Source organism: Pteropus vampyrus, unplaced genomic scaffold, assembly GCF_000151845.1.
Source record: "Pteropus vampyrus isolate Shadow unplaced genomic scaffold, Pvam_2.0 Scaffold141, whole genome shotgun sequence".
Lineage (NCBI taxonomy): Eukaryota > Metazoa > Chordata > Mammalia > Chiroptera > Pteropodidae > Pteropus > Pteropus vampyrus.
In genome coordinates, this window is record NW_011888922.1 from 2,820,948 (window position 1) to 2,834,498 (window position 13,551).

Genomic DNA, 13,551 nt, shown 5'->3' on the forward strand with positions numbered 1-13,551 from the left:
CCCATTTTATAGATTAGGACGATTGGGCTCAGCAGGGGAAGGGACCTGCCCACACAGCTGGTGGAGCTTAGGCTGGCGAGACCAAGGTCCACTGGTTCCACCATATGAACCGCCTTCTGGTCTGGGATATGGGCAGGCAGTACAGAATCTGGGCTGCCCGCCCACATGGGAAGGCTGTGTGGGGCCCACGGGGTCTGCACCCCAGCAGGGACGGGATGGTTTGAGCAGCCCCCGTTGCCCAGCTCTACTGCTGGTTGCAAGACCCTGGGAAACATCCCCAACCTCAACCCTCAGTTATGATCCATAAAATGGAGGAGACGAGCCTCCCAGTCAGGGTTCGGGAAGAGCAAATAAGATGAGTGAAAGCGTCTTGGTAAACTGTGAAGTGCTGTGCACATATGAACTGTTCCTTTATGTGGTCAAGAGGGGCTGGAACAAGAGAACAGGGGAAGGGAGAGAGAGGAGGTGGGTGCTGGCGTCAGCCCGGGGAGGCTGGAGCCTGGGCTCCACGCCTGGGGCAGACGCTGTGCATCTCTGGGCCTCAGGTGCCAGGCCAGCCTGGTGCAGACCTCGACCCACCCACTCTGGCCCTGAGCCAGCCCCCGCGCACCGGCAGTTGGAGGGCACGTCGGTGAAGACTCGGAGCAGGAACTGGCCAGTGTGGCCTGGCTCGAAGGTGGTGGGGATGATGACGTAGCGGCCCTCGGGCTGGTCTGTACGCAGGAAGACGCTGCGTGAGTTGATGTAGATGGAGCTGGCAGCCCTGTGTTGCAGGCGGTGCATGCGGTACTGGCGGTTCTCCTCCACCTGCAGGCAGCGGAGGGGCTGGTCACACGGAGCCTCCCCACCTCCACCCCCACCCCACCCACATCCCACATCTCTCCCTCACTGCTGTGAAGAGTGATGAGACCCACTTACATGAAACACCCCAAACAGGCAAAAGTAGATGAGTAGATGAGATGCCTGGGACAAAGTGATAATGCCTAAAGGGTGTGGGGTTTATTTTTGGGGGTGACGAAAATGTTCTAAAATTGATTGTAGTGACAGTTGCACAACTCTACGAATACACTTAAAGTCACTGTACACTTTAAATGAGTGAATCGTATGTGAATTATATCTCAATAAAGCTAGTTAAGGGGAGGGCATAGGAATCCCCCGATGACAATATCCATGGGGTTTCTGATTATTGCAACAGAACCAAGTATCACTATCTGCCCGGGTCACAGCATGTGTCCATGAAATGACATCGCCACCTGGCAGGACATGCTAGACAATTCCTGGAACGAGTGCCATAATAAGCTGTAGTTCTATCAGTGAAGGTCATGACACGTCAAAGTTTCGACACATCAGCACACAATGAATATACCAACACAATAATATGAACAAACAACTGTCGTGACATGACCGAATATGTTGAACGCCAGAGACTCGAGCCAGACCATGTGCCTGGCATATCTGTGATTTCATTAGGTTCTTGATGTCTAGTACGGTGTCCCGCTATGCTGAGTGCCATCACGTACACACGGAAGGTCTTGGGTCCCAGGCAAAGGGAAGCAGCCAGTGGCTCTACCCAGGACGCCTCCTCCCTGTGCCCAGCAAGTCGTCCAACTCAGGGGGACTCAGAGCCCTGACAAAGGGAGCAGCTGGGGGCTCCCAGAGCCTGGTCTCACCCACCAGCAATCCTTCCCTTCCCCACCCACCAAACAGTCCAGGCTCGTGGGTCTGGGGCAGAAAGAAATCAGTCTGAATGCTCCCATAGGAGCCAAGCCCTCTGTGTGTATGGCAAATAGGGCCCATGACACAGTATGTCCATGGCGTCAGTGAATGTGGCCGGGGTGGCAGGGGTGATGTCAGTGACTTTTCATTCAGGTACAGGCAGCTCAAACTCCAGCTCCCTTGCTCTCCTCACCCAGTGTGGACCTCACCTTGTAGATGTCGAAACCAATTGCCAGATTTTCGCCCTTGCCATCCCGGCGAGTGGACTGTTTCGGCCGCTGCTGGATGCAGATCAGCACTTCATCTTCTGGCTTCTTGACATCAAAGATGTACTGCAGGTATGGCCAAGGAAGAGAGACACTGCAGTGAGAGCATGCTGAAGGTGGGCTCGCTGGCTCCTAGAAGCTCGGCCCAGAGCCAGGCCTCAACTTAGCTGTGTGAGCTTGGGCAAGTCATATTACCTCTCTGAGCCTCAGTCCCTTGTCTGCAAAACGGGCCTACAATGCCTCCCTGCATGAGGGGGTGGGAGGACTTGATGAGACCATGGATGCTCAGCTCGGAGCCTGCATGCAGTCAGTGCTCAATGAAGGCACACCAAGTGTGAGGACCAAGCAGTTAGCAGGGTCACGACCAAGCAGGCTTCAGGGAAGAGGGCCCTGTGGGGGAGCCAGCCTGGTCAAGCTCCCCTCGTAGCATTATGTTTGTGGAAACAAGGGGTTTGAGGCCCTAGCTCAGTCTCTAAATGTTTCCTATAACTCTAGACAAGACACCCAGTCCTCAGAGTGAAGCAAGACACCTGCTTCTCAGTTTCACCATCTGTGGGTCAGATTGTGAGGTTGGGGGCTATATGACCACCAAGACGTGCCATCCAACTCCTGCTGTAGGGACAGGTGCGCTATGGTGCACAGAGGGACAGGGGTGTACCCGAGGTCATGCAAGAGTCTGTGGCAGGACAGAGGTGAGGCGCTCCGCAGAACACTCACCTGTGGATTCTGGAAGAAGGTGTCCTTGTGATTGATGCAGCCCCCGCTGCGGTTCTGCCATGGGTCCTCGTGCTGCGTCCAGGCCCCATGCAGCCGGGCCTCCTCCCATGTCTTGTGGACACTCAGGTAAGATGTATTGATCAGGCGGCACTTGATGATGTCGGTAAAGTATCGGCACAGGTCCTCGAAGGTCATCCTGGGCGTAGCAAGGGGCTGAGCCGGGCAGGTCCCTAGGGCTGGCCCACCACCCCCTTGCCCGCATGCTCTGAACCTTGGCTCACACATTAGCAAGTGTGGACATGCTGTCACGTGGACATTTCACCTCTCTTTTGCCCTGTTTCCTAATTTGTAAGTTGGGAATGAATCTATAAACAGCTGCCTATCACACAGAGTTGAGAATGAACTAATGCAATAAAAGTCATGTGATATAACTTTTGGCAGACAGAAGCATTGGCAAAGGCTGGCTGTTACAATTATTAATAGTATGAAGAACTAGTTTTTACAGCCCTCTACAGTTTATAAAGCATGTTTCTATCCATTATCTTCCATGGTTGTTGTGAGGCCTGAATAAACTGGTGGCAGGAACTCCTTCGTTAGGTGTGCTGTAGTGGCCAGGATATTGCTATGGTCACTGAGTGCTATGTACACCTCCAGGGCCTGAGTTGGGGAGGGGAAAGTGCCCATCTCCCTTCAATTGTGCACATGTATGAGAACATGCACAGGTATGCACCAAATGTGAACATACATGAGAAAGGCCTTAGGAAGAAGCCCTTTCCACTGATGAGGGGTTCCTATTGCTATATTTTAATTCAAATGAGTCCTTAGCCAGATCGGGCACAGTACATCTCATCCACAGGAGCCCAGACTAGAGGACCTGGGAGCCTCCTACAGGGGCTCCCCTGACACCTGCAGGCGGGGCCCTTACTGGGGTGCCAAGGTCATTGCCATCTACCTCAGGGTCTGCCTGGGGCTCTCACAGCATCTACCACACAGGGTGCCCAGTATCCCTCCAGGAAGTAGCTGAGTCTCCCAATCAAACGTCCTGCTGAAGAATGACACCGAGCCTGACACACAGTTGGGACTAATGCAGGCTGAATGAATGCAGGAATGAGTGAATGCAGGAATCACTAGGCTCTTTAAGTGAGGTTGCTGCCACCTCAGCCCAGCCCACACAGTGTGCTCTCTGGCCTCTGCGCTGGGTCTCTCTCCCTGCCTATTAAGGGATCCTCTACACCTCGAGTCTCAGCTTAGGAGGCAGCACCCCTGTGAGACCTCTCCTCTACCTGCTCTGGGCAATCAGGCTACCAGCATGACCCCGTGTTCCAGTTGATCTCCTACCTGCTGGCATCCTGGCCTAGTTGCCGAGGGCTCGGCCTGGGTGTTAGAGTAGCCTAGGGTCCCCAAGGTGGGCAGAGGGGACTGTGGAGATGAAAAGGGTGCCCAACTCATCTTACAGAGGAGAAAACCGGCTCAGAGAGACAGCATGACATGTCCAAAGCCACACAGCAAGTTGATGGCAAGGCATTTGCTAGAGCCCTTGGTTGCTGCCTCCCCCTTGGTGCTTCCTGCCCAGCACACAGAGGTCCTCCTTCAGCCCTGGACACCCGCCTGGGGGAAGAGCACACTCACCAGAACTCGCCATCATCCTGCACGGTCACGCCCATCTTCTCCCGCTCGCTCTTGCTCACCTTCTGCCATTCCTCTGAGCTGGGATGTGAGCACAGGGGAGGGGAGAGGCGAATAAGTGGAGGGACCCCACCAGGGCCTCCCTGGCGAGGGCAAGGAGGAGGATGGATGCTCGGCATCAGGCCTTCCTCAATGTGGGCGTGATTAGGGGCATCCGTGTCATGTCCGTCCCCTCTCTCAGACTTCGCCATCTGCCCACTCCCACAGGGAACTGTGGGCTGCCACCATGCCAGGGCCCAGAGGTTTGGGAGCAAAGTTGCAGGCTGGAGGACAAGAGGGACAAGACCCTCAGTGGAGGGTCTCCATTACTGGGGGCCCCGTCTCTGTTCACCAAGCATGGAGCAGTCACCTCTGATGGCCTCCCTACCTGCTTTCCTTCCCTCTCACTGGCCAAACCAGTCTTTATGTCCCCGACAGGAATCGGCTTGTCCCCACCTCCAGGCTTTTGCTCAATGCAAATCCATCCCCCACGCTCCCACTCCTCCTAATGTTAGGTCTCCTCCTAATGTCATCCTCCCCCGCCCCCAAATCCTTCAAAACCCAGCCGCGGTGCCACCTCCTCCACAAAGCGCATCCCCGTCCTCGCCCAAGCTCTCATAACGGGCCCCATCCCGCCCCCGCCCGCCCAGCGCTGGGGCTGGTCGGCCCCGCCCGCGCTCCCGTCCTGGGACTCACGTGTCGCTCCAGGGCCCGTTCCACTCCCGCTCGCCCCAGGGGTTGCGCAGGCGGATCATGTCCAACTTCTCCGACTTGAAGAAGGCCAGCAGGCCGTGGCCCAGGCGCACCTTGCGTACGTCGGTGATGGCGTATGCGTGGCCTTTCACCAGGCCACACGCCAGGCGGGCCTCCATGTCTGCAGCTGTCACAGCCTGTGGGAGGACACCGCTGTTCAGAGACACTGAGCTGGGTCAGGCTCCAGGGGAAACCAGAGCGCGTGAGGGGTGGCTACACTCACTGCCCCCTACAGGACGGGGAGTGAGTGGCAGCTCAGCACAAAAGGGAGACTTGTTCCTCTACGGTTAGGGACTGAGCTAGGCATGACAGCCCTTCACACAGCCTGGGGGAGCAGCAGTGTGAAATAAAGGAAGGGATGTGCATTGGGGTGGGCACAGGGGTGTGTTAGAGTGGACAGCATTGGCTCAATTTTGCAAGGTGGGTGCTTGAAAGCAACCATGGTGGGAGTATTTACACTACAGAAATAAGTGAATGCTCCAGATCGAGGCTTTTTATTTTCCCAGACAACCAGCCTATCAACACACCACTGGGTTAGCCAAACTCTGCCTTCACTGAGCCACAGCTTTCCCACCCAAAACATGAGCAGTCAATGAAATAAGACTCGAAGTGCTCAGGCCTGTGCCAGCAGGCAGTAGGGACTCTCTCCTCTCTAGTCACCTCATTCCTTGTGATGCCTCAAACCTTGACTGAGTGATCTTCAGATGCATAGGCACCCATCACCCCAATATGAGAGGGCCAGTAAAGGGAGAGGTTGGTGAAACAGTACAGGCAAGGCATTTGATACTGTAGGGGGCTAGGACAGGGGGCTTGTGACTTGTGCTGTCCAGGACTTGGAAGGGGCTTGTACCTTCTAACTCCTTCTCTCCTCCCCCCACCCCCATGAGGTTGAGAGTCTGGATTTATGAGCCAGCCTGGGCAGGGGCTCTGCCTGCAATGCCACAGCCACCTCCATCCCTATTAGGGCTGATGAAGGGGAGGGGCCGCCTCTGGGGTCTGGCTCTGTGCTCTCACCTTGATGGAGGCGCTGATGAGGCCCCCCCGGCTGTGTACTTTCAACACCCGCTCAAAGAGCTGGTTCCTCTTGCCTTCGTCATTGGCAAAGTCACCCTCTGTCAAGTCGATGGGCTCGGAAACGCCACCTGTGAAGTCCACCAGCGCATCCGCCGTGTTGCCTCCATCCAGGGCCTGGTAACAGCCCGCCAGCCTGGGGAGCAACATGAAAAGAGTTCCCAGCTCATGCTACCCTGCTGGTCTAAATCCTTCATATTATAGGAGAGGTTTTTGAGACTCAGAGAGGTCAAGCAAACTGCTAAGGTCACACAGCAGACCATAGCAGAGCCAACACTAGAACTCAGGTCTCCGACTCCCAGGCCAACGTTTGTCCCACTGAACAGTACCATTTTATTACTCAAATTCCCCTTAGCCTTAGCAGCCTCGTCTGCAAAAGTTAGCTGTTCAGAAATCTAGCAATTCTTTTCAAGAGCATTAAAAGCTCATACGTCTTTTGACAAACCAATTCTGGATGAATGACATTATTTGTGACATTAACAATGTAAAACGAGAAGTCACCTAAATGTCTAATGGGGAATTGGTTTTAAAAACTAATGCTGCACCTCGGCTCTGGAACATTCAGCAGCCACTGAACAAAGAAAGCACTGTGACAGAATTCCTACAGATAGGACAATGCTAGTGCTTGCTTGTTACCTTTGAAAAAGTAATACAGCTGGGTTCCAATTATGTTTAAAATGTATACAACAATCCATTTAAAAATATTAAGCATCTACTATATGCAACATATCAGGTGCTAGGGACACTGCTGTGGCTCTTTATTTAAATGTTAGGAAAAAAATTGGGGTTGTAAAGGCAGAGCACCGAATGTGAATGTGAGAAGCGGAATGAGATATATAACACTAAGACTATGGCATATTTATGTAGACTGAAAATATATGTCCACAAAACAGCAACGCAGGTTTTGCAAGGTAACCTACAAACGAAAAGATGCATCAAAGATATTAAAAGAGCTGCCACTTGTGCGGGAGGGTGTGGAGAGAGCAAATGGAGACACCAAGTGGGCGAAGGCGGGGTCTTGAAGGGACAGTGGCCACGAATGGTATTCTTGAACAGAAGAGGAGCCCCATCTCAGGTGACCCAAAACAGGGAAGGGGAGAGGAGGCGGCTGGAAGAATACGCAGGCATAAAGAAGACTTTGTTATCTTCTGCATGATTTTCTTATATTTTCTGGATTTGCCATAACAGACATGAATCCATTTTACAATTGGAAAAGTAAATAAATAAAAAAACAAGCAAACATAAATGGTGCAGCTACTGTGCAAAACAGTTTGATGGGTACTCAAAAATGTAAACATAGAACCATATGGCCCAACAACTCACTCCTGGTATGTATATCCCAAAGAACTGAAAGCAGAGACTCAACTAGATACTTGTACATCACTGTTCACAGGGGCATTGTTTATAATAGCTGACAGGTGGAAATCACCCAAGTGTCCATCGACAGATGAATGGATAAGCAAAATGTGGCGTATACGTTCAGTGGAACACTATTCAGTCACAAAGAGTAATGAAGTTTTTGTACATGCTACAACATGGCTGGAACTTAACTGACATAAGCCAGATATTGTACGGACAAGTACTGTATGATTCCACTTATATGAGCTACTTGGAATAGGCAAATTCATAGAGACAAAGGGCAAAACGGAGGTTCCCAGGGTAGAAGAGAGAAAGGGGCGAGTACTACCCAGTGGGTACAGAGTTTAACTTGTAGGTGATGAAAAGCATTGGGTATAGATAGTGGCGATGGGTACACAGCATTGTGAATGTCATTAATGCCACTGAATCGTAGATGTACACATGGTTAGGCGATAAATATTACGTTACAAAAACAAAAAACACTAGCAAGTCCACTGGGCGGCTCTCCCAGAGAGAGGCCAGCATGGAGGACCACGGAGACTGAGTGACCACCAGGGGGCGAGTTTTGCTTTCTTAGGATTAAAAATGGAACCTCCCATTCTTCAAGGAGGCAGCTGAGCAGTCTCCCCTGCAGACGCAGAGATGTAAATCTTTATGATAACCCTGACCGGCAAGACCATCACACTCGAGGTCGAGCCCAGTGATGCCACTGAGAATGGCAAAGCTAAAATCCAAGATGAGGAGGGCATCCTACCTGACCAGCAGCGTCTGATTTTTGCGGGCAAACAGCTGGAGGATGGCCACACTCTCCCACTACAATATCCAGAAAGAGTCCACCTGCACTTGGTGCTTGGTCTGGGGGCGGCATCATGGAGCCCTCCCTCCGCCAGCTCGCCCAGAAGTATAGCTGCGACGAGATGATCTGCCACGAGTGTACGCCCACCTGCATCCCTGTGCTGTCAACTACCGCAAGAAGTGCAGCCATGCCAACAACCTACACCCCGAGAAGGTCAAATAAGGCCCCTCTTCCACCCGCCCGGTGGCTATTGGCCCAAACCCCTTGGCCCTGGGGCCTCAATAAAATTTCCCTTTTATTGACTGGGGGGAAAAATGAAACTTGCCAACATTGTGTTTTCTTGGATTTATTTTTGGTATTGGGAGTTTTTGTTTTTCCTTTTCCTTTGTCATTGTCCAAATGGAGACTGACAAATGGGCCAGAGAGGAAAAAAACCAGTCTCACTCAAAGCTGGCTGCTGGTCTCTGACCCTCTGGCCCTCTTGCCCCAGGCCTCCCCTATCCTGCAGGGGCCTGGGCAGGTCACTCTGCCCCAACCCCCTCCACAGCTCAGCAAAACTTTGCTTGTGCCTGTGCTGGTGATCCAGGAGGAGGTGGTGAGCAGACAATGGACAGATGGACAGTCAGTCAGATGGATGGGTGGATGAGGGGGAAGCCTAGCAAGCAAGCAAGGCTCTACAACCAGCCCAGGCTCAGAGATACCACGTCCCCAACAAGGCCTCCATGGAGGGCTCAGCAGCTTGGATCTTTGGGAAAGAAGCACCGACCTGAATGTGAGTGCTAGCTCTGCTCACGGCTACCTGCAGGAAGCCTTCCTGGGCCTCAGTCTTCTCAGGTATAAGCGAGAGTAACTATTCCTCCCTATGTGGTTGGTTGTGGGGACTTGACAACTAGGTATCCAGAGGACCTTCAGTCCAAGCCTCCACCCCACCCAGAGTAGACTCAGTTGGCCATGCCCTGGGTGCCTGGGCTCTGAGCATGCTGTATGACTTTGTACCAGCCTCTGACCTCTCTGTGCTTGGAGCTCTGCTACAGGAACACCCATGTAGAGCCCATCAGCGGTGCTGCCCCAGCCTGGCCATCCACCTGCTTGCCCACTGCCGGCACCTACTTAGCATAGGCCTTCTCCACCAGGGCACACCAGAACTCATTTCGGGAATTGGAGTGGCAGTAGATGAGCTGGTTGTTGACGGTGGGCAGCCGGTCGTCGATGACCACATCTATCCACTCCCCAAAGCGCCAGAAGTGGAAGTGGAAGATGCCCGCATAGGCATCAGGCTTCTCAGGGTCCCACTCCTGCTCCTTCCAGTCTGGGATGACCTAGATGAGGGGAATAGGATGAGGACACATTGAGGGTCACATCTGGCTTCCTGAAGAAACGGGGTGCCTGCCTCCAGAGAATCAAAATGGAAAGGAATACCAGGTTCAAGTCCTACCTCTACCATGAACCAATTTGGCACTTGGGTGAATCCTCATCTCTGAGCCTCAGTTTCCCTATCTCTGCAGTGGTTGGAGGCTTCCTAAGGTTCCTTCCGGCTCTGTCATTCTGATTCTATGAGCTTCCCCCTCCCTTCCTTGTGCCTCCATCTGCATCCTCCTTGTTCAGAAATATATCATACCCACCAGTTCCCGCCTGGCGAATGGTGCCACCATCCCCACCCTTCCTCATCCGGCCAGAGCCAGAACTTGGCTACCACGCTGGCTTCCTCCCCTTTCCCTCTCTTCATCCAACGAGGCCCATCTGAGATCCTACATTCTGCTAAAATCCATCTCCTCCTCTCCATCCCCCTGCATCCTTAGCCCCATCCCCCATCTTCTTGCCCTGGGTCACTATAACAGCATCGGCAGCCACATCTGCCCCACCTCATACAGCAGCAGAATTACCTTTCTGATTATGTCACTTCTTTGGAAATAAGGTCCAAACACTTAAGGTGCTCTGCCCCCACCACCACTTCCTAGACTTGTTTCTCTAACCACTCCCCAGCCAACTCTCCGTCCTTGCTTCAGGCTCTTTCTCTGGCCAGAGCTCTACGCTTGCTCTTCCTCCAGCTAATTCTCACTGTCCTTTAAGGTCTGCCCTCCTCCTCCAGGAAGCCCTCCTTGACTCTTCAAACCAGACCAGGACCCCCGTCCACCAGTCTCATGGCCTCTGAGACACTTACTCCAATTACAATTAAACAGTGTGTGACTTGTGTACAATTCTGATATCATGGGACTGTCAGTTCCCTGAGAGCAGGGACACATTAGTCTTGGTCACTGCTATCCCCCAGTACCTAGCCCAGAGCCTGGCACAGAGAGGTGGCTTAATAAACATGTGTTAACTGAATGAGTAAATTCATAGGCATTGACTGGGCCTCTTAATAACATTATTTATGGAGTATCTTGGAAATGTCACGTGCCAAGCCTGTGACTGCCATGGGTTATCTCAGTTTAATTCACACTATAACCCCATGAGTAGATGCTATTATCTATCTCGACTTTACGGATGAGAAAATTGAGGCTCAGGGAGAGCAAGTAACTTGTTCAGGATCACATAGCTGAAAATATGCACATTCTTTATCAGTGTGGACCACTCTGCGCCTGGCCCCATGTTGGCACTGAGGACCCAGATGAACCAGACTTAGTCTCTGCCCTTGTGAGGCTCCCCGTAGGGTGGGAGAGGCAGGCGTGCCAGCAAATGCTGGGGCCGACATGAGGTGCATGTGGGGCTGTGGAGAGAAAAGAATGGTGGGCCCGACCCTAGAGGGCCAGCAGCAGCTTCTGAGCAGGGGTCCTGAGAGCCGGCAGTGTGTATCCCCCAAGTGGATAAAGACAGATAGAGGCAATCTAGGCAGCAGGAGGTGGGGAAAGAAAAGGACCAGAGGGGCCAAGCCTACCAGGACATGGGTGGCTGTTTCTAGAAGAAAACCACTCCCAGGTATGAGGCGGGGCGGGCGGGGGTGGGGATGGGGGTGCATACAGGCACCCGAGCTGAGTAGCCATAGATGCACCAGGAAGCTGTAAATCCCAGGGCCTGGGCCAGCCTGAGCACGGAGACTTCAGTCAAAAGTCATTCCCCAACGCCCACACTCATTAAAAATGCTTTTGTTTATACTCCTTGGACCATCGACAGGGATGCTGGCAAAGAGAAATGTTCCCTAGTGGGACATTCAAGACCAAGAAAATGAAAATGCTAAGCACAGTGAGAGGCGCCACAGCCACTGAAAGAGCCTGTTAGGTGCCAGACTCAAGGCCGGCTGTTTACTCCATCGCCCTGACCCTCACTGTTACCTTTTGGGGCAATATTACGGAAGTCGCAGCTGAGGCTGCCCATGGGCACAGGTGAGGAAGGCAGGAGTCACACTCAGGGCTTCCAAGCCTGCAGCAATGTCTAGAACCCAGCAAGGGCTCCATCCTGTCCGGTCTCTTTCTCCCTGCACCCCTATCTCCCTTTCCAGTCAACCCCACGTACTTTCTAAGTCAAAACTCCCAGACTGGCCTCTGCCCTGAACCCCAGCAGGCTTTCCTGCTTTGCTCTCAGGACAGAAAGTTGTGTCAAAAATAGGGCACATTTTTGTGGGGTAGGAGCATCATCCCCACTGCACATACAGGAATCCCGAGGTCCAGAGAGGAGCAAGGAGCTGCCCAAGGGCAGAGTGATGGGGAGTCCGAAGCTGAGAACACTGACCTGGCCACTACATTCTCCTCCACTCCTACGGGCTCTAAAAACTCTGGACTGTGTGCGGGGAGTTGAGGTGGAGGGAGGACAGGAGAAGGAGGCAGAGGAGCCCTCACAGGGCGCTGGGAGGGCCTGCTGGGGCCATGGAAGGATCATTAGCCAAACCCAGGCCTTGGCTCTGAGCCCTCTGTGGCTCAAGAAGCAGCTAATGAGGCCCCAGGCCCTGGAGATCCAGTCAGGGATCCCCACGAGTCTCACCTTCCCCTCCTGCATCACAGCCATTGGACCCGGCAGGAGGTGGGACCCAGGCCAACCTTTTTACCCTTCGGTGGTCCCTCTGCTGTCAGCCGAGGTACCAAGTAAGAGGGATAAGACTGTCCAGGGAAGAGAGCTCCACGGGCACACAAACTCAGCTTCCTTCCACACACCACATTTAGTCACAATGGAAATCGAGGAAGCAACCAAAGTCCCTGGGGCACATTTAAGGATCGAGGACCAACCTGAAAAGGCTCCCACTGGCCAAAGACAGGCCAATCTGAGCAGCAATAAGGATAACAACTTCTGTGGATGGAAACACATCAAATACGTTCACATCCATGAGATCATGATGATACACAATTAGTCACTATTAGAAGATGGCAAGGAATCAACTCATTTTTTTTTTTTTAAGGAAAATTAATGGAAAGAATGGAAGATTTACTCTGCCTTTTCTATACAAACTGTACCAGAGGTTAACTAATAGCAGATGAAGAGAGGTTTGTATCTGGAGATGAATTCCAGCTAAGAAGTGAGACTCCCACTTTTTAGAACTACTGACAAGTAATGAATTTATACAATTATGGCTTCTAACATCACAAAAAAGAGATATGACCAGACATTATGTACCTCCTGAAGCAGTCGTGCCAAATAAAATTTGTGCCTTAGCTCAAGCCTCTAGAGCTAAGTCCTAGCTTACAGAAAATGCAGGGCACAGAGAACATGTTAAATGACATCATGAAAACAAAGCCAGCAAAATCCAGATACAGTAGCCACTCCCCACCCCTTATCCATAGGGAATACATTCCAAGACCCCCAATGGATGCCTGAACCCTATATATACTATGTTTTTTTCCCTATACATACATATCTATGATAAAGTTTAACTTATAAATTAGGCACAGTAAGAGACAAGCACTGCAATACCATGACAATCGTTGGTCTGATAACTGAAATGGCCATGAAGTGAGTAACAGACGGGTTGCCTTATACAGTGTGGGTACACTGGACAAAGGGATGATTCACATCCAGGAGGGATGGAGTAGGACAGCACAAGATTTCATCACACTACTCAGAACAGCTCATAATTTAAAACTTACGAATTGCTTATTTCTGGAATTGTCCATTTAATATTTCGGGGCCACAGCTGACCATAGAAAGTGAAACTGCAGATAAGGTGGGGGGGTGAGGGGACTACCGTAGTTGGAAATTGCACAAGACAGCCAATTTCTTCAGCAAATAAATTGCAAAGAAAAAATTAAAAGATGAAATGGAACCAACTGATTGCAATTATGG

General features: G+C 52.0%; 1 protein-coding gene and 1 pseudogene across 1 annotated transcript in view; one reads left to right on the forward strand and one right to left on the reverse strand.

Annotated features, from left to right (window-relative positions):
• The window catches only part of CAPN5 (calpain 5), a 50,404-nt gene that overhangs the window by 2,863 nt on the left and 33,990 nt on the right, over nt 1-13,551 (reverse strand). The window contains exons 4-10 of the mRNA XM_023535555.1: nt 9,454-9,662; nt 6,132-6,324; nt 5,061-5,254; nt 4,329-4,406; nt 2,700-2,895; nt 1,926-2,048; nt 611-807 (exon numbers count right to left, since the gene is read on the reverse strand). Of these exons, the coding sequence (XP_023391323.1) occupies nt 611-807; nt 1,926-2,048; nt 2,700-2,895; nt 4,329-4,406; nt 5,061-5,254; nt 6,132-6,324; nt 9,454-9,662 (1,190 nt within the window). The remainder of the gene's footprint in view (nt 1-610; nt 808-1,925; nt 2,049-2,699; nt 2,896-4,328; nt 4,407-5,060; nt 5,255-6,131; nt 6,325-9,453; nt 9,663-13,551) is intronic.
• Nucleotides 8,175-9,447, forward strand: LOC111744805 (annotated as a pseudogene).